The sequence below is a fragment of the Symphalangus syndactylus genome, chromosome 3 (assembly GCF_028878055.3).
Source record: "Symphalangus syndactylus isolate Jambi chromosome 3, NHGRI_mSymSyn1-v2.1_pri, whole genome shotgun sequence".
In the NCBI taxonomy this organism is placed as follows: Eukaryota; Metazoa; Chordata; class Mammalia; order Primates; family Hylobatidae; genus Symphalangus; species Symphalangus syndactylus.
This window is the reverse complement of record NC_072425.2, coordinates 93,252,396-93,280,125: the sequence shown is the minus strand read 5'-3', so window position 1 is coordinate 93,280,125 and position 27,730 is coordinate 93,252,396. Positions and strand designations below refer to the sequence as shown.

General features: G+C 39.2%; 1 protein-coding gene across 2 annotated transcripts in view; it reads left to right on the top strand.

Annotated features, from left to right (window-relative positions):
- The window catches only part of LRRC72 (leucine rich repeat containing 72), a 56,367-nt gene that overhangs the window by 17,918 nt on the left and 10,719 nt on the right, over positions 1 to 27,730 (top strand). For both annotated transcript variants that reach the window (XM_055272534.1, XM_055272535.1), the window contains exons 4-7: positions 12,881 to 12,962; positions 14,406 to 14,516; positions 22,162 to 22,251; positions 23,239 to 23,391. In XM_055272534.1, the coding sequence (XP_055128509.1) occupies positions 12,881 to 12,962; positions 14,406 to 14,516; positions 22,162 to 22,251; positions 23,239 to 23,391 (436 nt within the window). The remainder of the gene's footprint in view (positions 1 to 12,880; positions 12,963 to 14,405; positions 14,517 to 22,161; positions 22,252 to 23,238; positions 23,392 to 27,730) is intronic.

Genomic DNA, 27,730 nt, shown 5'->3' with positions numbered 1-27,730 from the left:
AAAGTCTCCCTTCCTCGTTTCATCCTCTAACAAGTCTGACCCAGAGAATTTCAGGTCCATGAATTCATTCTTTCCAGCCTTTCCTGAAAGGTTGAGTTAGGCTCAGATAAGTTACCTAAGTGACCTATATTTTACACAACAATTTATATGGCACATACATATAATCTCCTTCTGTCTTTGCTCATTACTTCAAAAATTTTCTTTTATGGATGTCCAATAATGACTATGCATTCATAATATTGGTGCCACAATGTTAATATCCTTCTATTTCTGGAATTATGACAGTAGCTTGGTATATTACATTTTGTCTCAGATGAAGAACCTGTCTAATGCCTCACCAAGCAAGTATTCAAAATGGAATCTGGGTTTCTGCTGTGCAGCAAAAACCAATGGTTAATAAATTTTATAAATCCAGTTTACATAAAAGGACGCTTCTGGTGAAGTCATTGTTTATAAACATCATTATCTAAAGAATAATTGAGATATTTATAATAACATCACTCATACTAACTGACTAGAGAATGGTCAGATTTGGAATAAATGCTTTAACATTAGGACAAATAGCTAATGCATGCAGGACTTAAAACCTAGATGACGGGTTGATAGGTGCAGCAAACCACCATGGCACATGTATACCTACGTAACAAACCTGCATGTTCTGCACATGTATCCCAGAACTTAAGGTAAAATAAAATAAAAATAAAGAGTAAATGTTTTAAGAAATGTCTTAGGCTCAATCTTCGATACTGTTGTGATTTCCTAGCTCCTAGACATGCAGCGCATAGTGAGAATTCAGCAAATAGCACAAATTTACGTATTTTAGGAAGGAATATTGGTTTACAAAATTAGCAAATCATACTTTGGAAATTGAAATAATTATTTTTAATGTGCTGTTGCAAATACTTGATAAAGAATTCTTTGAATGGCTGTGCTTTTTCAGGTAGCTTTACAACGTGCTTTGTATCATGGAATTTCTGTTGGCCTCTTTAATCAGATATATTTCTATATTAAGTTTGGGTATATGTATTTGTTTATTCATTTATACATATAATACCTTGTTCCAAAAAACTATTTAGAGCAGTACAAATTCCACTGTCGGATGTAAGAGCTATTAAAAAAACAAATGAATTAGCATACATTCCATATATTTTGGGCTCTTACGTGTTTCTGTTACCTTAGGGCAACATTAATTATATCCTTTTTGTCAACTTTGTTGAAAAAATTATATTTTGCTCCATATTTTAAAACTTCTTTAAAAAGCAAATCAATATAAATAACCTAAATAACACTTCACTGCATGGTTGTGAAATTTGAAGATATGTACAATACATATCTAGTCATGGTTTTTAATGATTTAACCAAAAAATATAACCTATTTTTGGAAACAGCAGGTACAAATATTTTAGTATGTTGGAAAAGAGAGGGAAAAACATGAGAATGAAAGTCTGGATTGGTTAAAAATAGTTACTTCTGAATATTTTTAAGGTATGGACTGTGTAAGTACTGTAAACATTTTAAACTAAGATAGAAATGAATGCATTGTTTTAATTTATTGGATAAGAACACCATAAAAATAAACTTAGAAATTCTAAAAGTATATTGAAATGTTTCTTTTTTTACTCCTATATAATTTAGGGCATATTATTAAAATGCTTCCCAACTAATGTTTCATGTTCTACGTAAATTTAGTAAATATTGAGATTTCAGTACTAAACATACAATAACATACCGTTTTAATTAACACATAAGTACAGAATTTTTCAGAATTTCATCATGTTGTTTAATCACTGGTCTATGTATGGGACTTTGCTCCTACAGTTTCTCAACTTTGCTACTATTGCGTTTTTACCTGGATAATTCTTGGTGGTGGAGTCTGTCCTGTGCATTTTAGGATGCTCAGCAGCATCCTTGGCCTCTACCCATTAATGCCAGGAGATGCCCCCCAGGAGTGGCAAACAAAAATATTTCCAGATATTATCAAATGCTCCCTGGGGGGCAAAATTCCCCTCACCTCCACTGAGAATCATTCAATACAGCAGACAGAGTGATCTGTGGAAACCTAAGTGAAAACATGTCACTCCTCTCCTCAAAACCTCTGGTGGTTTTCTGCTACATTCAGCCAAGTTCTTACAGTAACCAACAAGGTCCTGTACACATTGGGCCTGTGGTTCTCTGTCTGACCTTATTACCTGCCATCTCTCCCTGGCTCATTCTGGTTTAGCCACCCCAGGCACTATACTGTCTCTGGACCTGTGCACTGGCTTGTCCCCAGTGGTGTTCCTACAAATATTGCAGTGGCCCTCTCCCTCCCTGTGATCAACAGTCTGTTCAAACATTGCATCCTCCACAAGGCCTACTCTGTTCAACCCCACTAAAATGTAACAATACCTCACTCTATCACTTCCAATTGATGGTGGCGCATCTGGAGCAGCTGCTGCCATTACACCAGCTGCAGCAGGGAGGTATGGACAGTGACAGCAGGAGCAGCTGTGGGAGCAGCAGTGGTGGCAGTGGGACCCCTGTGCCCCACATCCCCAAGGCAGCCAATTGCACCACCTCCACCCTCGCACAGCCATGCAGGACCCACTCCCGGGCCCAGAGCCTCCACTGTGGCCTTAACCTCACTCCTTGCTGTGTCTTGGGAACCTGTGATTACCCAGCTGAAGACACAGCCAGGAAAACCTGGAGGGGAGGTGGAAAGGCCCTAGAGCCCACCCCTGGGAGATCCCACCAGAGCCCGCCATCCTGGGAGCTGCTGCAATGGGGCCAGGCCGAGTCACCCGCTGGTGGAGGAGCAGTGTGGTTGGGAATGGAGTAGGGGGCAGAGAGGGGTCCCAAGGCAGAGCTGGGACTGAGGTGGTGCCATGCTCCACGGAGATGGCGGGAGCTCCCCAGGCACAACTACAGCTGCCCAAGCCATGGCTGCAACCTGGGCACCCCTGTGCTCTTGGGAGCTGGGAGCAGGCAGGAGCCCCATCCTCCCAGGCACAGCTGCAGCTGCCCAAACTGCCACTGTGGACCCAGGCATCTCCCTGCACTCTCGGGGACCCAGGAAGGCCCCTCTTACGCCTGCAGGCCCAGAAATGCCTCCTCCTGCTGTCTGGCTTCTCCCTGCTGTCAGCACCCGCTCCGATAACAGAGCAAAGTTGAGCCCAAGCCTGGGTGCTGTCACAACCTGGCTGGGGGTACATACACTCGAGGCAATGCTGGTACACCAGTCCCCTGCCACCTTGGCCCCCTCCAGACTTTGGGCACCAACAAGCATGGGAGAGAGGCTAAACAGGAGCTGAGGGCAGCTTGGCACTGGCCTGCAGGTGCCCCTTGGCATGAACAACCTGAGCTCCATGAACAGTGGCAGGAGGCACACAGGCTCCTGGGCAGATGGGGGCAGGTCCCCAGTGAAGCCCCACCTTCAAGCTGGAGAGGGCCTAAAGGCTGAGGGCTGGGCTGCCAGCCCCATGGACCAGAGTGAAAACTTGTGGTACCTTTTCTGGGCCTGCCTGTGGCTGCCCATGAACCAATCAGCAAGCACTTCCTCCCCTCTAAGGCCCATGAAAGCCCTGAACTCAGCCAGACTTGAGGAGACAACAGGACGACCAGCTGCAGAGAGGAGCTATCTTCTCTGCTGATAGTTGGACACTTGTTGGGGCACCCTTGTTATGGACAGGAGCTGCCCACTGCAGGTCTTCTCTAAGGCGTTCTATTGCTCAGTAAAGCTCCCCTTTGTCTTGCATACCCTCCAGTTGTCTGTGTACCTCATTCTTCCTGGATGTAGGACAAGAACTTGAGACCTGCTGAGTGGCAGGGCTAAAAGAGCCGTAACACAAACAGGGCTAAAAACACGCCCCTTGCCTGCCACATTGTGGGTGACAAGAAGGAGAGAAGAGAGAAGGAGAGAAGAGAGGAGAGAAGAGAGAAGGAGAGAAGAGAGGAGAGAAGAGCTGAGGCCCTTTGGGGAACCCAGACCTAAGAGCTCCCCAAGCCAGGGCTGTGACACCCTCTTTAGGGTTCTGCAGTTCCTGGCATCTTCAAGCTTCTGGGCACCACACCACATTCCCCAGTGTCAGTCGTGGAAGCTGCTTATGATACACCTGGCCCAGCCACAGCCTCACAGGAAGCTGGTGCCCGTGCCAACCCCTGGAGCTGCCTGTCCTGCCACAGCCGGCTGGACCCCACACTTGCTCACACACCCCTCAGTGCTCTGTGCCTGGCTCACCCTTGACAGGCATGGGATCCAAGCTGGTAGCAGGAGCTGAGCACAGCCTTCCAGGCTGAGTGGGCAGAACCAGCCCAGCAGGACAGAGCAAAACTCAGGCAAAAGCGCCACTGGCCACAGAGGTTTCTGGCTGGTGAAGCAATACCCCAAAGATCCCGCAACACAATCTCCAAGCTTCATTTTTTTCACATAGCACTTATCAACTTAGGTCATAATATATAATTTACTCATTGTATGTATTATTTATTTAATCTTTCCCTACTACAATAAGAGCAGAGAATTTTGTCTATTTTCTTCATGGCTGTTCCCCCAGAACTTAGCACAGAGTCTGGCACATAGCAGATGCTCAGCAAATGTTTGCTGAGTGGAAGAAGGAGTAAATAAAAACTCGAATATTTTCTCATAAATACAATATTTTCATTTTGTCAGTGAATCCAAATGGCATGTAAGTAGTCACCAGTTATAAATTTGAGGAGGGCAAGTTGATAATATTTTGTTTAGTATTTTACTTTTTGTTCATTTGAAAATGTCAGTTTCTGTTTATTGGACATCATGGCTAAGAATATTTCTTTGCATGAGTACTAGTTAAGGTAACAGAAGTGCCATGACAGAAGCATGCTTTGGTCGATTTAAGCAGAAAAATAATTTATCGAAAAGATATTGAATAGATATTATGGAGCTTGGGAATCAAGTTCAGAAAGTTCTCAAAATCAAAGGGAGCCATGGTCAAAACCATGTCACAGAACTACTTTCCACAAACACTGTTTGTGGAAAAACAGTCAACAATAGAAGCAGTGGCTTGTACCGTTGGTGTCACCAGCACCAGCCGCTGGACACATCTACTGTCACCACTGCCACCATTTCCACTGCTATGGAAAGCAATATTTTTTCTCTCCATCTCTACCACCACCAGAATTAACTTTCAACTGTCTCCGCTTCTTTGCATGACTAGCTCTTGATTAGAAGTTCAGAGTGGGTGCATCAAGGTCATGAATCCATGCCCTCCCTGCCAGAAGTCTGGAAAAGCAAATATCTTGTTTAATGGGGTGCAGTTTCTGATTGCCACCAAGACTCATTAGACAAGAAATTCCTTGAATTGTGGGGAGGAGTTTTAGATGCTACAGAGCCAAAAAGTTACAGGCATGTCTCATATTTTATTAATGTTTAGAAAGATAAAAATAAAAGGAAAAGTACTAATATCTGCATTAATGATTCCTGTTAGAGTACCAGAAAAGGATAGTTATTAAATTAACAGATGTTTTCAGGTGAGGTGGCTCATGCCTGTAATCCTAGCACTTCGGGAGCCCATGATTAGAGGGTTGCTTGAGTCCAGGAGTTTAAGACCAGTCTGAGAAACATAGTCAGACCACATCTCTATGAAAATTTTTAAAATTAGTCATGTATGGTGGTGTGTGCCTGTAGTCCCAGCTACTTGGGATGCTGAGGTAGGAGGATGCTTGAGCCCAGGAGGGTGAGGCTGTAGTGAATGTGATTGCACCACTGCACTCCAACCTGGGCAACAGAGTGAGACCCTATCTCAAAAAAATAAAATAAAAAATGGTGTCAAACTGAGAACTGAAGTATAGCAATGGTTCTATCACTAACCATCTAATAATATACAGCAAATCATACAATATCTCTAAATCGATGTTCTTCTTACACAATATGGGGTATTTATCCTTTCTGACTGCTTCCAAGGTTGTCATGAAAAATAAATGAGATGACAAGTGTAAAGTACTAATCAAAGAAACTTGCACACAGTAGTCACAGAATAAACAATAAGACCCAACCTCCTTACTCCTTTTCTTTATGTTGTTCTTAGCATAGCTATATAAACATATAATATGAATTGAAAGAATTGGCTAATTCTCTAAGTTAGCAAGGGTTGCGCACATCTGCCCTCACTTGTCATTTCCCAGTTGCAACAACCTTCAATTCTTTTAAGTGATCTTTTGTTACTTATCAGCTTTTCTCTAAGTCACTTGCTGGTATTGCTGTTACTTCTTGATTTTTCTCTTCTAGAAAATAGCTATTGAATTTTCACTAAGGAAATGAGCATTTAATTCTTTCTCTTTCCTGCCCTCACTTCTACCACACACATACATACTTTCTTTTCCCCATTCTCCTGATGCGGTTGTATTGTAATTTTGGTTAAATCAGTATTCACTGGTATATTGTTATGATAAAGTATGCTATTCAGAGCTAAGCCATGTATTCAGCTTTATGTTTTCCTTGATTATACTTCCTTCAATTCCCCGGAGTTTATATTTGTTGGGCTTTTTTGTTAGCTTTTTGTTAGGAACTGAATTGTGTCTCCCTCAAATTCATATGTTCAAGCCCTAATTCCCAGTCCCTCAGAATGTGGCTGTATGTGGGAACAGGGCATTTAAAGACGTAATTAAGCTAAAATGGGTCATTCGGGTGGGACCTAATGCAATATGACTAAAATTCTTATAACAAAAGGAGACTAGGACAGAGAGAGCCAGAGACTAGACATATGCACATAGACAGAGATCACATGAAGACACCAGAACCAAATGGCCACCTACAAGCCAATAATAATAAACTTTTTGAAGCCATTCTTTATATTGATGACACTATTTGGGTTTAATGGACATAGTCCCTGTGATGTTATGAAATATATGTTTAGTCCCAGTCCTCATTGCCTGGCATACAACTCCCCAAATCCTTGGAATCTTCAAAGTGATAAGCATCTTTTAGTATGCTAAAGAATTGACTGATGGTTGGCAGCTCCCAGGCAGCTTCAGGATGGGGGCTGGTCATCAAAAACACTAAGGCAAAATTAGAAGGTTGGGACTTCTGCTTCCCGGAAGCCCTACTTCTGGGAGGGGAAACGGCCTGAAGGTTAAATTGATCACCAATGGCCAATGATTTAATCAATTACGCCTATGTAATAAAGCTTTCATACAAATCCTAAAAGACTGGGTTCAGAGAGTTTCCAGATAGCTGAACACATGGAAGTTCCTGGAAGGTGGTATCCCTGGGGAGGGCATGGAAGCTCTGCATCCCTTCCCCCATACCTTGCCCTATGCAGCTCTTCATCTGTATCCTTTGTAATGTCCTTTATTAAAAAAAAAAAGTAAATGAAAGTGTTTCACTGAGGTCTGTGAGCCACTCCAGCAAATTTCAAGTCCAAGGAGGGGGTAATGGGGACCCCAATTTACAGCCAGTTGGTCAGAAGCACAGGTAAAACAACCTGGGGCTTGCAATTGGCATCAGAAGTGGGGTGGGGGGGCAGTCTTGTGGGACTGAGCCCCGAACCTGTGAGATCTGATGCGATCTCCAGGAAGATGGTGCAGAAATTCAACTGGAGGACACACAGTTGGTGTCTGCTGCATAATTAAGTGCTTGCATGGTATGTGGGGTAAAGCCCCACACACTTGGTCAAAAAAGTCTTCTGTGTTGTGTGTGAGAGCAGAGGAGAAAATCTGTTTTTTCAACTCAGTCCCCAAAGCTGATTTCATAAGCTAATAATAATGAGTTGTTATGAAGCATAATTTGAGGAACATTCAAAAGTTTTCTCAGATCACACATGTCTATTCAGGGATGTTAAAATCAACAATTACAGCATCATTGATTATAATCTTCTAATTTAAAAGAAATACCCTGAGATGGCTAATATATCAATCTTTAGGGAGAATATAATAGTTTACCTCTGGAAACCTCTGGAACATGCAGAAATGGGACTCCAGAGCACGTGAAAGGAAATGAAGTGTGCAGAAAAAGAGGATATTGGGATGGTCAAGGTTAAGAAGATGCCAGGAGGAGAAAACGGAACGCTGAAAGGAAGAGTGGAAGAAGACAAGAACAAGTACAGTTACTTGTGTGTGATGTTGCTTAGTGCCGGTGTTGGATCTTCTTTTTAGTTTGGATTGATTGGTAACCATACGAATCTATCTAGGTTCTGCGGAAAAGTTCTTTAAAAAACATAAGAACACCACCTAAGAGATGGGGAAAAGATAGGACAGTGCCCAGAACTCAAAACTAGCTTGAGAGATGGCAGCTTGGTTAGAGCAACTGTTGAGAAGAACCCAGAAAACTTGAGAGGTCAAGTTAGATCAGGTAGGTAGAACAAGGCAGGCCAGGGCTCAAACCAAGTCTGAGAATGAGCTGGGCTGGACAGTTCAGCTTCCTGTCCTGAACGTTAGTAAAGTGCAGTGGTTTCCAGCAGGGACTCGAGCCTGGGTCAAAGCCTACCCAGTTCTACCATGTATTAGCTGTATAATCGTGGGTAAATTACTTAACCTCTCTGTGCCTCAGTTTCATCATCTTAAAATAAGATAATAATATACTCCTTCCTAATGAGTTTATAGTAAAGATTAGTAAGGCTACATTCTGTTTATTTTAACAATTTGAAAGTTTTCAGAGATTATTTCATTTCTTCTTCTTTCCATTTCTGGTCAAAATTTTTAGATGCATTTTAGACACCTTTTGGGGCTATTGTTGAAATACTAGGAATAAATTGATGCATCGAATATTTTCCAGTGCTCAATCTAATAAACTAATATACTTCAAAATATTCTCAAATTAGTAACTTCTGGATGGTTTAAATAGAAGTCTCCCCAAATTAGAGAGCTCAGTTATGATGTAATATATGCCAATCTTTGGTTTGAGAGTCAGATAGACTTGGGTTTGAATGTTCACTCTGCTACTAATTATGATCTCTGGATCTTGAGAAAGTTGTTTATTCCTCTGAGCCTTGGTTTTCTCCTAGGTAAACTGGGGATATGGGGGTCAAATAAATAACATTGGGCTTTTGTTAGGGTTATATTGTATAGTGTCTGTGAAAACATCTAGCTTAACGCCCAGCTCATAATAAGCACTTAATAAATATATTTTCTTCTCTTGCATCTAAATCAGCATTTCTCAACTGGGGGCGTTTTTGCCTCCCAGGGGGCATTTCACAATGTCTAGAGACATTTCTGATTGGGACGTGTATGCTACTAGCATCTACTGAGTAAGAAGCCAGGGATGCTAATGTACAACCCCCAGGGCAGCCCCTGCCCCATCAACTCCAACGAAGAATTATTTGGTCCAATATATGTGATTATTGTAGAGATTAAGAAACCCTGAATTCTTCCTTAATTTTAAATTAATGGTAGTATACATTTGTACCTAGGTAGTACCCTAGTGATTACCTGTATGTATTTTACATTAAATATAAAAGCTCCCAGCTCCATAAAATTAATAATGGTTAAATAATAGTCATCTATTGAGCACTTGCTATGCTCCAAGCCTAAGCTAAGACATATGATTTGTGAAATGCCACACTAAATATAAATCCTACAGCAATCCTGAGAATCAGTAATATAGATTTCTCTAAATGGATAATAATAATAATAACATTTTACGGCCAGGCACAGTGGCTCACACCTGTAATCCCAGCACTTCGGGAGGCCGAAGCGGGCAGATTATCTGAGGTCAGGAGTTCGAGACCAGCCTGGCCAACATGGGGAAACCCCCATCTCTACTAAAAATACAAAAAGTAGCTGGGTGTGGTGGCACACGCCTGTAATCCCAGCTACTTGGGAGGCTGAGGCAGGAGAATCGCTTGAACCCGGGAGGTGGAGGTTGCAGTGAGCAGAGATTGCACCAGTGCACTCCAGCCTGGGTGACAGAGAGACTCTGTCTCAAAATAAATAAATAAACAAATAACATTTTATTTTAATAATAGCTGAGTATCAGGACAATAGCATGTCTTATAATGTTCCTGACTTTAACAACTTGCTATCTTGCAATGTCTATTGAACTCTAACTTGAAATACTCCCTCAATTTCCTCCACTTCTTTCTTCTCCTGCAACCTTTACTCTACTTTGGGCCACCACAAATTCTTCTGAATTAGGGAAACGCCCTCCTATTCATCTCCTACCATTGTACTTAATATCCCCTGTAAATCGGCCATTTTCTTTCTAAAATCTAATTGGGCAATAACATTCTTCTAAAAAAGATCTTTTAATAGCTCCCCAAGGTCCTCATGATTTGGCTTTGACTCCACTCTATCTCCCTTCACTCCCCCTCACCTTCACAAACACCGCAGTCCTATAATCCCTATGATCATGGTCCAAGGGTGTTAATGCTCGTGGGAAAACCATGATTCTATGATCAAGGTCAAACTGTCAGGTTTATTAGTGTTCTTCTTGTTTTAATGAGCAATGCAAGAGAAATTAAAGTCTCAGCTAATTAGTAATGTTCTATTAATGTGTGGTTGGCAGGTAACTGGAAGAAGAGAGAGGAAAAAGTCATGATTTCCACTGGCGTTCTTTTCCTAAGCTGATGTCAAGTGTGGCTATTATTAAAGCAGGGAGTGGTGAGAGGAAGAACAGAAGGCAGCGAATTGCTGCCAGGAGGCCAGTGGGAAAAGCTAGAAATCGATAAGGAGCCAACAGGGACACTCACCTCTGGCTTTGAACGGTTTCTCCTACCTTGGGGAAACACGGCTTCTCTCGTGACATACCAAAACATTTGGTGAAATTACTAGTGGTCCTCCAGAAGGAGTACTGGCATAATTTGGTGGAGATGAGTCTGTGAACAATCAGATGAACAGCACATGATGTGCCTTTTATAGCTTCATAGTTTGTGAATGTTGCCAATATAAAAACAAAGTAAAGAAAATTCATCAAAGAAGTTAGTTTTCAAACTTTGAATACAAATCTGAAAAGGCTTTTCTGAGATTTGAGAGGGGCATGAATAAAATGTCCAATAAATCCTCACTAAGTCAGATGGGTTGGGATCCTTTTTCTGAATCTGTTCATCAATGAGCAAAATATTTTTATTTAACTAATAATAATAGTTCCTGGCCGGACGTGGTGGCTCACGCCTATAATCCCAGCACTTCGGTAGGCCAAGGCGGGTGGATCAGCTGAGGTCAGGAGTTCAAGACCAGCCTGGCCAACACAGCAAAACCCCATCTCTACTAAAAATAAAAAATTAGCTGGGTGTGGCGGCATGTGCCTGTAGTCCCAGCTACTTGGGAGGCTGAGGTGGGAGAATCACTTGAACCTAGAACCCAGGAGGCAGAGGTTGCAGTGAGCTGAGATTGTGCCACTACACTCCAGCCTGGGTGACAGAGACTCCATCTCAAAAAAAAAAAAAATTAATAGTTCCTATGATAAGCTTTAGAAAACACACAAAAAAGAATTTACAGTCAGGAACATACATTCTTGTATACATAAAGTACTAAATACTTGATCAATAACTCGTTCATGAGAATCTTTTCCCTGCTAGATCCTGTGTTAAATAGTAAAGGTATCATTCTTACATTTAACTTACCTGCAGTTCTTAGAACATAACTGCTCCTCCTCTATGGCTTTACCATGTCTCATCTTCACAATGCAAATACATCTTTTAAATTTGATGGATGTTATAGAGTCAATATTAAAAAAAAAATAGGCGTTCTCCTTACAGGGTACCAGAATGATTTCTGACATACAGTTTAGCATTGAATACCCCATATTATGTATACAGTACCTAATGGTTCATTTGAGGAATTTCGAGAGAGTACTTTTTATTATTTCCATCCATATGGAATTTTGATTCTAACCTTAAAAGTAAGATGCGACTTCTTCACTATATTGTTAGGAGAGTAGGGAGGTAGAAAGGATAAAGTGCTGAACAAACATGGTTCCTTTCCTTAAGGAACACACAAAACTCTAGTGTTCAAGCGATTAACTGTACAATTCAAAGTAAGCATTTGGGATGGTCAAGAAAATGGAGGTTCATGAGCATAGGAGTTGTCAGGAAAGGCTTTGTGAAAAAGGATGAACTCTGAATGATGAACACGATTATACTGTGCCTTGCCCTCTAATTGCAGATGGTAGCTGGTTGAGCTGTTAGCACTGGGCCTGATCTGGCAGAGCTGCCTCCTGTGTGTATTCAGATTGCAGAGCCCATGGCTAAACTGAGATCTGTTTACTAGAAGGGCAGAGGACTAGAGAAGAGGAGATGGTTATAGATGAGGCCATAAAGAAAGAGTCCAGGATTAGACCATCACTCAGGAAATCTGACTCAAAGTGCTGAAGCAGGTAGAAGTTTAGAGAAACAAAAAGTGGGTCAATAGGGCAAAAAGACAGTAAGTAGTAAGATACAAGGAGTTCAACCCTTGGTTTCAACAGATTTCTGCAAGTGAAAACGTATTGCGGCAGGCCACTCATGCACGGTTTAGTATGCCTTACTGGCAAGAAAAGACATACAGGCAAAGGGAAATCTTGACTCCTACAGATGCAGAAATGGCCTCGGCATAATCTAAGGGGAGAGCCCTTGGCACATGATAATATTAGGTGGTGGATATGTGGTGCCGGATCCAGTGAGACTATATGGAGCAGAAGCAGAAGAAATACTGTCAGCACAAAAGGGCTGGGCCAGGTTACAGTGGTTTGGAAAGCCTAGCAAGCAAGTTTGGTTGAGATGTGGTAAGAGAGGTTTAAGTTAGATAAAAATACTCTTTTCATCACATTCTCCTCAAAGACAATCCAAATGCAACTTACAGCCAGACCAAAAGGTCACAAATAATAATAGCAAAGGTCAAACTTTTATTATCTTATTATAATTAAATATATATTATTTATGTATATCAGGTTATTTATATTTATGTAATATATACAGTTATTATAGAAAACATGCTGTTCTCTAACTCTCATTTTTAGCTCCATGGAATAACATTTCTAACTAGAAACTATTGTCTGACAGAACTATATCTAAACAACAATGCAATATTTGAGATAGAAGGTACGTCTTAAAATTTCTGTTGATTTAATAGATTTTCAATTAAGTAATAACTTTCAACTATGGTAACTGCTAATGACATATAAAAATCTGTTTTAACATTTCTGTTGGAAATATATTAAGAAATGTATTTTTAAATGTTTTAATGTACATTTTATATTAAGAAATGTGCTATTAGATTACTTTTCTAATTTAATATTGCCATATGTCTTATTCAAAATGTAAAATAATTTTTAACGATATTTTAGACATAAACTAGACATGTGGAAGCAAATTTTAACAATAGTTAGGAGCATTGATAAATACAAAAACTTTATAAATAGTCTTAAAATATTTTATTGGCTATATGTTCTACTAGCCAAATTCCTGCTTTGACTCTGAATTAATTTTATATGCAAAACACTCTCAAAACTGATCATTTCAAGCCAGTTACAAAAGCATGTGGCATACCATGGTCATGAAATACAAAGAGGTACAGTACAAAACACTTTTCTTTAATATCATATATCATAGAATCAAAATGTCATAAATTTTAAGGCCCATCATGATTTCATGCACCACTAAGAAAGAACATCTTGCCAATGAAGCTATGACACGGCTATCAAAAGACACATCCCACTTTCATTTATGTTAAAAATGTGGGAAAATATACAATTTACAATCTATGAAAATGATATGAATATTTGGCTTCCAGTTATGTATAGAAAATACTTAGCTATGCAATTTGGAGGAGATGAGTAATTTTTCCCTTGACTAGCATTATAAATCTAAGTAACATTGACAAGGAAAAAAAAAAACCCAAAACCAAAACCAAACAAAAAGAAGAAAGAAAATAACCCCTCCAAAATCAATCAAACAAACAAAATCATTGCTACATTTTAAAAAGTAAAACAGGCCGGGCGCGGTGGCTCATGCCTGTAATCCCAGCACTTTGGGAGGCCTAGGCGGGCAGATCACCTGAGGTCAGGAGTTTGAGACCAGCCTGGCCAACATGGTGAAACCCCGTCTCTACTAAAAATACAAAAATGAGCTTGGCATGGTGGTGGACGCCTGTAATCTCAGCTACTTGGGAGGCTGAGGCAGGAGAATCGCTTGAACCCAGGAGGCGGAGGTTGCAGTGACCGGAGATTGTGCCATTGCACTCCAGCCTGGGCAACAAGAGTGAAACTCTATCTCAAAAAATAAAAATAAAAAAAGGAAAACAATAACAGTGGAAAGAAATTTACTCTTTATTCCCACATCACAATTGTATGAATTATGCCTTATTATATTCTTAATAATAACTTATAATATATTAATAGTTATTCCTTCTTTAACCAGCTATCATATGCTTTCCTTTTTAGTTAGCATGTTAATTAGCATTAAAAATGTTTATTTTTATTTGCAGTAAAAAAATAAATTGAAAAAAATGTTTAAAATCTTGTAAAAATATTCTGTTTTTTTTAGGCCTGCATTATTTGCCTTCATTGCATATACTCCTGCTACACCACAATGAGTTAACCAACATTGATGCAACAGTGAAGGAATTAAAGGGAATGCTAAATCTGAAGATCCTAAGTAACAATTTGCAATTTTTTATGGCCATAAATTAAAATAGTATTAAAATAAGACATTTTTCCATTTATCAAGTTTAAAATTAGAGGAGCAATGTTTAAAATTAAGATATTTAGGCCGGGCACTGTGACTCACGCCTGTAATCTCAGTGCTTGGGCAGGCAGAGGCGGGCGGATCACTTGAGTGCAGGAGTTCAACACCAGCCTGAGCAACACGGCGAAACCCTGCCTCTACCAAAAATACAAAAATTAGCCAGGCGTGGTGGTGCATGCCTGTAATCCCAGCTACTTGAGAGGCTGAGGCAGGAGGATCACTCGAACCCGGGAGGCAGAGGTTGCAGTGAGCCAAGATCGTGCCACTGGACTCTAGCCTGGGCAATAGAGCAAGACCCTGGCTCAAAAAAAAAAAAAATTACATATTCCTGAAAATAAGACTAGATCTTATTGTCTTTTAAGACATGCTTTTGAAAAAACAACAGATAGAAAAATTTTTGTTTGTGAAATGCTATCTATCACATGTCTAATGAAAATGACAAAAGTAGCAAGAGGATTCACATGTTTAAATTTGTTTTTGGTTTTATCTCAAAAGTAAGTTTTAACACATATGACTCCATTTATGTAAGTGTCCAAGTAGGCACATCTATAGGGACAGCAACACCAAGAGGTAACTGTTTTTAAATAGATGAGTGTTGCCAACGGCCAAGGAATTGGGAGTTGTGACAGCTAGAGAGTAAAGGGTGTGGGGTTATTTTGGGGGTGATAAAACGTACTAAAATTGACTGTGGTGATAAGTTGCATAACTTTGTGAATATACCACAAACAAATGAATCATATGTTTAAACTGGGTGAACAGTGTGGTACTGAAGTATATTAATAAAGCTGATACCAAAAAAAAAAAAAAAACTAAAAGACTTTTTAAGCTTTCAACTGGATGACCGGCAAACTTTATTCATATATATTGAATCACACCCAGTAAGGAACTAACCTATTGGAAAGAAGTGTAAGATGAGTCAAAAATAAATAAATAATACACCACTCCTACTGTCAATAAGCTTATGGTCTTGAAGGGTAAATAAACATGTATACAACCACAATACAAGATAAAGGATTCTGGGTGTACTAAGGTAAAAGACCTGCAGATCAATGAGTAGGTTTTCAGACTTTAGAGTTTAGAGTCCTCTTTATAATAATGTAATGCAATGGATATATTTTTTAATTCCTTTTCTATTCATTTCTCAGAATTGCCTGAGACAGTGTTTTGAGCAGTTGTAAACTAGTATTGATGGTGAAGGTTGTAATCAGATAAATGTAGAGAGAGTTGCTAAGGTTTCCATATATTTTCAGTGTTATCAGTTATATCCACTGTACTGAGGGAAAATGATTCATTTGTTATAGTTAGATTCTTTAAACCCAAGTATTAAAATCACAAAATTACACCAAGTTCATGGCAATTTTATGCTTATTTTGGAAACGTGAGAAGGCTGCCTGCTGTCAGGAGTTTTTTTTACCGCTTTTGGATCTTCTGTGAAAGAACTGGCCTGCATATTTGAGTCACCTGGCCCCTGTCTGCTGGAAAAATGCTGCTATAATTAAAAGACTAGTTATGCTAGACCTAGAACACTTACCTTCGTTTTTCTATAAAATGGGCTGATGGCCGGGCGCGGTTGCTCACGCCTGTAATCCCAGCACTTTGGGAGGCCGAGGCGGGCGGATCACGAGGTCAGGAGATCAAGACCATCCTGGCTAATGCGGTGAAACCCAGTCTCTACTAAAAATACAAAAATTAGCCGGGCAAGATGGCGGGCGCCTGTAGTACCAGCTACTCGGGAGGCTGAGGCAGGAGAATGGTGTGAACCCCGGGGGGCGGAGCCTGCAGTGATCCGAGAACGCGCGACTGCACTCCAGCCTGGGCGACAGCGAGACTCTGTCTCAAAATAAATAAATAAATAAATAAATAAATAAATGGGCTGATAGCTACCTCCCAGGGTTGCTTCAAACATTGAGGTAACTAGTTTTTTTTTTTAAGAAAACGTTTCTCACCATTAATGTTATTTTGAAGCAACAACAAAAATTGAAATTCTAAAAAAAGAAAAAAATTGTTTTATTGTGGATTATGTAAATCAGACAATGAAATAAATTGCATCCAGTCTTGAAATTCTGCTAATAGACTCAATAAAACAACTGATATTTTAAATAATAATCATATAGTAATATGTTTGAATGTCTTTCCTGTTGAAAAAAATGTTTTATTATAGTCGCATTTAAATCTTTACAGCATCCTACGATGTGATTAGAATTATTCCCTTTAATCATGGAAATGAAAAGCTCAGAGATTTAACCAAACTCTTAAGGAATGTTGAAACATAAACTCATGCCTTGTTTTACTTATCATTTATTCATTCACTCAATAAATATTTATAATTTATTCATTCATTCATTTAATAAATGTTTATCACACATTCACTACATGACACTATTCTAGATAATAGGACTCAAATTTGAACAAGAAAGACCCAGACTATACCTATATAGGGCTTACAAATTTGTAACACTCAGCCTAAATCTTTCTTAGAGTCGAAGGGGTTTGATGCAAAATGATTTAATTTGCTACTTTAAAAACTCTATAATTTAAGGAAATTTGTTATAAAACAACATTTGGAGAGTGGTAAACAAGCTTACTCCCATAGTAGTAAACAGAGTTATGCCCATAGTAATAAACAAGGTTATACCCTAAACAAAGGCGCCCAGCCCAGGACTGAATGGATCCTGAAATCCAGCCCACACCCTACTTGTCAAGGGTGTATGTGAGCGTAGAATTGTGCCAGGCATGAGGGGTAGGAGTTTTCTAGTTTTTAAATACCAGCTTGGTAGTATAATGTCCGTATCATTACCAGTCACAATAGTTTACGACCACTACTTAAAATCACAGTGACATATTTGAAGTTATATAACTATAATTTCCCAGTTGAGAATCTTGTTGTGGGGTCATTTGTTTGAAATGGAGAAAATGCTATGTCCAATTACAAAAAACAAAAAGCATTTTCTAAAAATTCACATTTTGAACTCATGTCCCATTTTGGTTAAAGATATTGTATGAAAAATAGTTTGTATTTATTAGACAACTAACGTTATTTGTGCAGTCAGGTCCTCAGATTAAGTTTCTATGATCCTCATTTGCAATCACAGATTAGCTTTAGCTGATAAACTAAAATGAGACCTCTATGTATTTTCAAATGTGGTCATTTTTGTCTAAGTTGTAAATCTATATAAAATTATAAAGTGTTGTTAGTATTCCACTTAAATTACAAGTTCTTCAGAGGGTGAGAAAATAGACTGAAGGGCAAAACACTAATCCATTCTCAGCATTGCACCTTCCATTGGCATTTATGAGGAGAATTGCCAAGGATTGCCTAGGAGACGTATGGCTGAGAGCTTCAGGGAGGCCTAAACCAGCTGCAGAATATGAGGTCCTGGGAACTGGAATTCCTGTCTTCCGGCAGAGTCAGGGGGCCCCACCTCTTCTCTCCAGGCAGTCTACCTTTCCACACCCTCTCTTTCCAGCTCAGTTTTCCTCTTCCCTCCTCCAAACTCTTTCTAAATCAGAATCCACATGTGTCAAAGACCCACTTTGTGGCTGATGGTTTTCATTAACTCCTGCCCCCTTTCCAGTACTAAGGGAAAAAAACCACCACCACCAAAAGCCACAGCAACAAAATGCTTAATCCACTCTCCTGTTCTAAACCTTCAGTTTTCTCAGTTCTTTCTAATTTTCTGTTTTATTAAGCTCCACTGTTGGAAAGTATGCTTAAGACTCCCGCGTGCCATAATTGTTAAGACCTGCTTCCTACCGGAGCTTCCAGGTATCAGCATTGGGAACAGGGAGCTCCTCCTTTCGAGAGAGGGTCTCCATGTTTCCACAGGTATTGCTTTTAAACATTGTCTGCCTTATGTCTTTGGCAGTGGCCCCAATCCACTGCCGAAGGCAAAAAGTCAGGGGTGCAGAGGGATGCTGGGATATGGGGAGGGACTAGGATCTCCAGGGTCCCTTCCTTTGAGCCTCTTTTCCTATAATGCCCTTCCAGGTGAGACCACCCTTCCCAAAAGACAAAACAATTCACCAAAGAAAAAGAACCAACAGTGTTTTTCACCACTGTTTGTCCTGAAAAAGAGAATATTCTGATCCCTCCTCTTTCGATCCTCTGCTTTATCGTAGTTTGCCTTTTACAATCAGGGGTGATTTCCACATTCAGTAAAAAGCACATGGTGTGTGGTGGCCACCAGATTTTTAGTTAAAACAAAATGGTGATTAACAATGGAGATGCTGACCTTACTAAGTAACCTTGACCCGGAGCCTCACAATCCTGGTATCTGATTATTGACAGCTGAACTTCCTTCCACAGGCTGTTCTCTACAGGCTTTTAACTTCTCCATGTCATTTTCTTTTTCCCATATATTAAAATTGGGATGTTGGTCTCTTATTAATTACATCAACTTTCTTCGAAGGCAGCCTTAAAAACATTGGGGTTCATTTAAATAACGATTTTAAATTCTGCTTTTAAAGTTTACAAAAAAATAACGAGCCAATTATTTAGATGTCTTTTTTTTTCCTCTTCTGTCTCGATAATAAGTAGCTTCATACACGTGACTCATATAAGCCAAGCTTGTGCGGTAAGGTAGTAGAGACATTTTGATATATCATTGGGTAAATGTAAATTGCTTAGCCTCGGAATCCCAAATTAAGATAAGCAAGACAGTGCTGGCGCCACTGAGGTGTACTCTGTAAGTAGCCTAGAGGGAAGGTGGATTAAATAGTATTAACCTATTGAAAGTGAAAGTGTAAGCAATTTCTCTTCATGGTTTCTAAAAGAATGTGCCCATACATCATAGAGGGCTTTCAGAACATTCAGAAACAGGAAACCGATTTCACATCTTAGACATTTAATTTATGTTGATTTTAGTAGCATCAATCCAAAACTCATAAATCCAAAATGTTAAATGTTTAATAGTATGAAAGGAAAAAAGAGAGTTAAAAATAAGATTGCTTCTTCTAAAATTTAAGAGCTATGAAACAGTGAATAATAATGATGAAATGCCTGTCAAGTTATTTAATTCAATTTTTAAAGTTAATTTAAGCAGGGGCTGGGCTAACAGCTCAGTTTTCTGATTTCGTGTCATTCAGTTTTTCCTTTAGGATGAGATGAATGGTCAACCACAAGTCCATAGAGCTTTTAGTATCAATATGTTGTTAATAAGTAATGTAACAGTAGTAAACCCAAGTTTGGTGTTTTATTTAGCTGAAGCTAGTTTTTAATTTCCATATAGAAGTTACTTAACCAAGGATTAGCAGAAAAAGCCAAGAAATGAAATGAAATGGATAGTAATGTCCTCAGAGGCGAAAGAGAAGACGAAGGGTACACCTAGAGAAAACGTCATTGAAAGATGTTGGTACATTTTCCATTAACGTCACACATAAAGGCAGACTCTACTTCCAGATGCTATAATGTATAACAGGGTTATGAGGTGTCAGATGTGATTCCCCAAGACAGTAACCACAAAGCAGACTTCTGTACTGAAGCATCTGTGACTTTTTCTTCCTTCTGAGTTCTCATTAAAAACAATTGTGTTTTGCTTTTATATCCTTGAAGAGGGTCCTTTTCTTTTCTTTCTCTGGCTCAAACTACAATTCATGATCCCTATGGCTCTTTTAAAATCTGTCCTTATTAGTGGTTTAATATACATCTATTCTATTCCCTGTCCTGCAGTTATAATTATTTGTTACCACTTTAAAATCCTTCTCTTTCAAGAATAAAATTCAGACCATTTTCTGTCATTTAAGAAATCTTGAAAAAAAAGTTTTATTTTTCTTCTCATTTTCTCCATTACATACATATTTCCTTTCTTTTAAATTTCTTTGTGGCTCCTGGCTCTACATTTTCCCGTATGCCTCTCCTCACTCCTGTAACTTTTGTTTATTATGTACCAGGTGTCTTCCATTGCCTGCTTTATGTCCCTCTAAAGCTCGTGTTTTCCACAGGGAATAGCTATGTATAACGCTTTTATTAGCCAGAAAAAGTTGTGTTTGTACAACAAATATCAGAATGTTTTATTACTACAGAGAAAACATCCAGATGATTGATTTTTTTTTTTTTAGTTTTTATCTAGTTTGTTATCTTTTAAGCATGCACCTACCCCAATGTTCTTTATGTTACAAACTGCTCTTTATAAATATTAATCAGTTTTTTCAGAGTTTCTAATGCTTACTATTTTCATGCCTTTATCAAACCTGTATTTTATGAATAGTCTACAACAGTACTTTTAAATTTCACATGTACATTAAGTGAGCTTCATTTTGTTGAGTACGAAGTAGTTGTGCAGTAGCTGGAGCTCTTTCTACTACTGCCATCTAGTGGTTCTCCTTATTAGATGTATTTTCAGAAGAATTTCCTAGAAATTGCATGTAGGTAGGTGGAATCCGAATAACTAAAGATACCAGGCCAGGCGCAGTGGCTCATGCCTGTAATCCCAGCATTTTGGGAGGCCAAGGCAAGGCAGATCACGAGGTCAGCAGTTCAAGACCAGCCTTGCCAACATGGCGAAACCCCGTCTCTACTAAAAATACAAAAATTAGCCAAGCGTGGTGGCAGGCGCCTGTAATCCCAGCTACTCAGGAGGCTGAAGCAGGAGAATTGCTTGAACCCGGGAGGCAGAGGTTGCAGTGAGCCAAGATCATGCCATTACACTCCAGCCTGGCAACAAGAACAAGACTCTGTCAAAAAAAAAAAAATGCCCAACTAAAAATCATTAGTTTTATTTCACATTGTATTGAAAAAATATGTTTATTATCATCTAGGATGAATAGGGAAAATATCTTTTTTTAAAAAAAAGCCCCCACAATTTCTAGTTGAGGATGTTTAAAGACATACCTATGTGGTGATTCCCAAGGAATATGATGTCAGAAGTGCCAGGGCTTCTTCTGCATCCACGTGCCTCCTTCTTCCAACCACTGCATTAGGAAATGCGGTTTATCACACATCCTAGCACCTGCACACTAGGATCTCAGAACTGCACGTGCCTGGCCAGAGGTAGACGGGATGCAAGAGCCACATCTGCTCAGCTCTGGTCCTACCGAGATCTGAAGCTACTATTGACACTTTCTGAACTATGAGCAATGGTGTGGAGGAAGTAAGTTCTATTAGAGCAGAGTGTTGTGTCTCTACCTATCTTCAAGCATGCACCCTTGTGAACTTGGAGACTGAAAGAAGAGTACCAAGTGATATTTTAATAAAAAGTACCCTCAAGACTCCAATAGAGCTGATATCTAGTTCTTCATTTACTAACTTATTTATGGACATGTTAAAAATTTCCCTCATTTGTGGCAGATTTGGGTCAATGATATGATCATAGCCCTTAGCACAGTTCCTAGTGGATAGTAAGCACTTGGTAAATATTTGTTGAATGAATGAATTTAACGATAGAAAAATTAACTGGTGCTCTGAGTAAAGGTTTAATGGGTCTATTGCTTGATATGAAGAAGAGCTTTACAAGTTCTTATGTTTTATATGAATCTCTTAATTTTTTTGTATTTTATAAGTGATAAGTGAAACTAATTTTGAAATCTGACATTTTTATTTTGGATTCTTCATTTGCAGGTCTATACCAAAATCCTTTGTGCCAATATAACCTGTATCGTTTATATATCATCTACCACCTTCCAGGAGTGGAGCTGCTTGACCGAAATCGTAAGGACCCTTCCTTCTTGCAAAGAAATATTTGAGAAGTAGTCTTATAGCTCAGCGGTTTAAAAACGAAGACTACCTTTGAAAATATGTCTTTGTAGAAAATATATCTTTGAATAATTGTCTTTGTAAATGGAAGTTTTTCAATTATTTATTTTTGAAAGATTTGCTCTCCAAAATTTGCCCTAATTTAGAAATTCATGTCTCTTTACTACTTTATCAGAAAGGCCCTCTAACTGAGCTGAGGAAAGTATTCCTTCTGGTCCTGGTTTTGACATTAACAGGTTGGATGCCAAATCGTTTACTTCCTGGCACCTTAGTTTCTTATCTCAAAAGTGAGGGAATCGGAATAAATCTCATAAGGCCTATTTAAGTTCTAAAAGTCATGACTTTAAAATTCTGTAAAAATATATATATTGAAACATACAATGAATGATGACTTCTTTATGAATACATCTTCAAGATAGCATGTCAGATTTCTATAAGCCACATGCACACACACACAATCAACCTCAGCATATTACACTTAACATTTTTTGAGGCCTATTTTGCCCCCAAATGCTATATTATCTATCTACTTACCTTTCTGTCTCTACAGGTTTGAACATTCTTAATAGTTTATTACTGAGTAACCACTTTCTATAGGATACATCGGAAACTTATGGTTACACCTCTCCTTTCTAATAGCCTTGAGGAAATGAAAGGATGTTTCATGCTAAAATTTTAATCATCCTTGGTGATGTGTTAAAGGGTGTTTGGGATGCATTAGATTGAAGGATTAAGCTCTGTCTTGTGACATGTGGGGTGTACATTGAGTGCTTGTAAGATTATGAAAATAACTGTGATAGCCCCTTTACAAAACAGTTTTGACAGGATGTTCACATATACCATAGTTTAGATAAATACATTCTTGAAAGTGTTCAATTCTATTTTGAATCACTCTGCCTATTTATAATGTTATACAATAACATTACTTTTTGCATTTATCAGAAGTTACAGAAAAAGAAAGAAGATCAATGATTACCATTTTTAACCATAAAAAGGCTCATATCGTTCAATCAATAGCATTCAGAGGAAAAGTGGATGCTTCATGGGATCCTAAATCACCATTTAAGCAAAAACCAGCCCAGAGAGTACCTTCAGGTATTTTGTAAAAAAAAAAAAAAACAAATTTAATGAAATTAAAACTCCTCAAACTTTTGGGTAATTTGATTGTAATAATAACAACTACAATTTAAAATAAACTTAAGTATCTATATAATGGAATAATTTCTAATATATTTGCTAACTTTATAATACTTTTAGTCCAGTTAAAGTAGGTATGCAATTTTCATCCTCACTCATGCATGTGAAATTAAATGGGGTGCTGGGATAATAATGAGATAATACATTGAAGCCTCTATCCCAGTATCTAACACAGTATAAAGGGTTCAATAAATAAGCAATTGTTATTTTTATTACCACTAACATGGATGATTTTACCAATTAAGGCTATATAATTTTTGATAATATAGAAAAATATGAAGAAGAAATAAAGATCATCTACAATTCTGCCATCCAGAAATAAGCACTGGTAATATTTTGATTATACTCACATACAGGGTCATTATATGCAAGTATAACTTGAATATTTTCAGGATGTTTCATTAGTAGGAATTTAATTTCATATTTGTAACAGAAATGCAGAAAAAATAGGGGTTTAGTTTTCTCAGACAGCAAAGAATACAAAGATAGGGTATCTAGGGTTAGCATAAAGTTCTATGATGTTGTCAGTGTTCAAGGATATATCTGTCTTTTGTTCTGCTACTCTTAGTGTGCTTTATGATTACAAGGTGGCTGGTATACCACCAAGCCTCACATCTCCATTCCAGGAAGGAAGAGAGGGTGGATGAGAAAAGGTGCAAAGGTAAAATCCTTTTCTTTATGACACTTTGCCAAAGAGACAACATACATTTTTAAAAAACCAAACCAATTATCTAGAAATAAAGGGGAAACTGAATTGAAAAATAGTTTGGAAGAAGTTCCTCAGAATGCTACATGGAGAAAGAAAGCAATAGAAGATATGAATTAGATGTTGAGAAAAGGAGAGACATTAGAAAGAGAAGGTCTAATATAACTTTAGTAATAGTTCCTGAAAAACAAATTATAGATAGAAATTGAGCAGAAGGTAATGTTTAAAGTGATAATGGCTGGAAATTTTCCCAAACTGATAAATAAATTCTTAGATTGACCAGACAATTACCAGAATTGGCAAAGAATTCTTAGATGCACCAGACGAAATGAATTCAAATACAAAAAGGACACATAACAACAACAACAACAAAAGTCTTCGCCAAAGGCAAAACCATCTTAAAGCAGTCGGAGAGAAAACCCAGATGACCTACAAAAGAATAACATAGAGATTCACAACAGACTCTCCAACTACAATCGTGGAAGTCAGAAAACAGTGATCAAAAGTTTTTAAAATGCTGAGGACAAGTAATGGCTAACCAAGTATTTTATAACCAACTCAATTATTATTCAAGAATGAGCAAAAGGTAAAGGAAAAGAAAAAGAAGAATGAGGACAAAATTAAGACTTCCCTGAACTTTTTATTGTGAAAATTTTCTAACAGAAAAAGTTAAAGAATATTAAAATAAATATTGGTATATGCCCACATATATTCAACAAGTGTTCATATTCTGCTATATTTACCACCCTCCATATCTGATGCTTTGCCTATTTAAGGACAGGTGGCCAGGCACGGTGGTTCACACCTGTAATCCCAGCACTTTGGGAGGCCGAAGTGGGCAGATCACCTGAGGTCGGGAGTTTAAGACCAGCCTGACCAACATGAAGAAATCCCATCTCTACTAAAAATACAAAAATTAGCCGGGCGTGGTGGCACATGCCTGTAATCCCAGCTACTCAGGAAGCTGAGGCAGGAGAATCACTTGAACCTGGGAGGTGGAGATTGCAGTGAGCCGAGACTGGGCCATTGCACTCTAGCCTGGGCAACAAGAGCGAAACTCCATCTTAAAATAAAAACAAAAAAAAAGCAAGGACAGGTCTCCTCAGAAGACCTGTCCTTCCTAAATGAATGACTTACACTTCATTTGGCATTTCCAACTACAGTGTAAATTGGAAAATCAATGTATTGCCGAAGGATTAAAATATTTCACTGGCAGACATCATTACATTTCACTCTTGTCAACCAAAAAAAAGACATCAGAGAAAAATATCTCTTAAGATAATGAATTTATTTGGGAGTAAGCAAAAAGAATTATAACCCGGGATGCACAGCTATGGCAAGCCACAAGTGCAAGAGAGGAAGGGAAGGGAAGGGAAGGAAGATTTTTAATTGGGAAAAAGTGGCCAGGTGTGGTGGCTCACGCCTGTAATCCCAACACTTTGGGAGGCCGAGGCAGGCAGATCATTTGAGGTCAGGAGTTTGAGACCAGCCTGGACAACATGGCAAAACCCAGTCTCTACTAAAAATGTAAAAATTATCTGGGTGCTGTGATGGCACCTGTAATTCCAGCTACTTGGGAGGCTGAGGCAGGAGAATCGCTTGCACCTGGGAGGTGGAGGTTGCAGTGAGCCAAGATCATGCCATTGCACTCCAGCCTGGGCAACAGAGGGAGATTCCATCTCAAAAAAGAAAAGAAAAAAAAAAAAGAATTCACATAAGCCTCTTGGAAGCACAGTTCATCGATTCCAGAGGCCCAAAGCTACGAGTTCATTGGTGGAGATTCTGTTACTAGGCAAATGTTCTTTTGAGAGGATCTTATCTGAATTGTTGAGTCCTAAAGAATGTATAGTGATAAACCTAGTCATAGAAATGTGTGCATACATGAGAAATGTAGGTCATGACAAACATGAGTTGTGTGCAGGACACAAAATAATGTATTGTGGGGGTTATTTTGGAATGCCCTTGAGACAGGTCTTATCAGACATGCAAGCGTGAGCTCTCCTCCTTACTGCCTTCTGGCTCCAATTTGTTTGATTCTGACAAGAATGATTTCATCCTGGTATCTGCAACTTTCACACTTTTAAATAATTTAGACTGAAAGTTTAAAAATAAGGACATTTTCCTGTTTAAGCATAATGCCACTCTCACACCTTAGAAAAAACTGATTTATTTATATTATTTAAAATATAACTCGCCAGGCGTGGTGGCTCATACCTGTAATCCCAGCACTTTGGGAGGGCTAGGCAGGTGGATCGCCTGAGGTAAGGAGTTTGAGACCAGCCTGGCCAACGTGACAAAACCCCATCTCTACCAAAAAATACAAAAATTATCTGGGTTTGGTGGCGAGCACCTATAATCCCAGCTACTCAGGAGGCTGTCAGGAGGCTGAGGTATGAGAATCACTTGAACCCAGGAGGTGGAGGTTGCAGTGAGCCAAGATCACACCACTGCACTCCAACAGAACGAGACCCTCTCTCAAAACAAACAAAGAAACAAACGAAAAACCCATATTCACATTTTCTCGATTGTTCCAAGAAGTTTTCTACAGTGCTTTTTCAAACCAGAATCTAGTCAAGATTCACAATTAGATTTGTTATGCTCTTCAGTGTCTTTTAATTTAGAATAGATCCCCTGGTTTTTGATTCTGTATTTTTTTTTTCCATGACTTTTTCAACAGACCAGGCCAGTTATATTGTAGAATGCCTCAATTTTAAATTACTTCCTTAAGGTGTCATTCAATTTGTTCCTTTATTCCTAGTATTTCTCATAGAACGAAAGTAACATCCATAGGACATGTTGTAGGTGCAGAAGAGCATAGTGTAAAGCAGCGGCTTTCAGAGTGTAAAACAAAAATGAAATTCTAAGGCCCTTCAACCATCTGAATGACCCCTCCTCTTGGCCAAGAGCATTCCAAGTTAACCTGAAAAATTTGTTCGGGACGTGAGGGAAGGGGGCTCCGGACATGACTCCTTATACCCCCGTCCCTTTTGGAATTCAGGAAAAGCCAACCAGCATTAACATCAACACAGATATTAAGTCTGATAAATATTTACAGTTGTGGTGGCCGGGAAGATGGCCGAATAGGAACAGCTCCAGTCTGCAGCTCTGTGCGAGATCAACACAGAAGGCGAGTGATTTCTGCATTTCCAACCGAGGTACCTGGCTTACCTCATTGAGACTGGTTAGACAGTGGGTGCAGCCCACGGAGGGACAGCCAAAGCAGAATGGGGTGTCGCCTCACCCAGGAACTGCAAGGGGTTGGGGAACTCCCTCTGTTAGGTAACAGGGGTAGCTTAATGGCGCTGGTTCCGGGTTCTTCTTCCTCCTCGATACAGAACCACCAAAGAAAAACCAATCAGAAAGAGAGCCTTCCCGCCTTGGTCTGAGCCCAGCCCCCCAGCCAACCATGACCTCCAAGTAACGTCTCAGAGTATAAAAAGCCCAAGCCCCGAAGCCCTCTCTCTCTGCTTCCTCTTCGGCTCCCTACCTGATGCCTCCAATAAAGATCTCTTGACCGTAACCGGTGCAGCG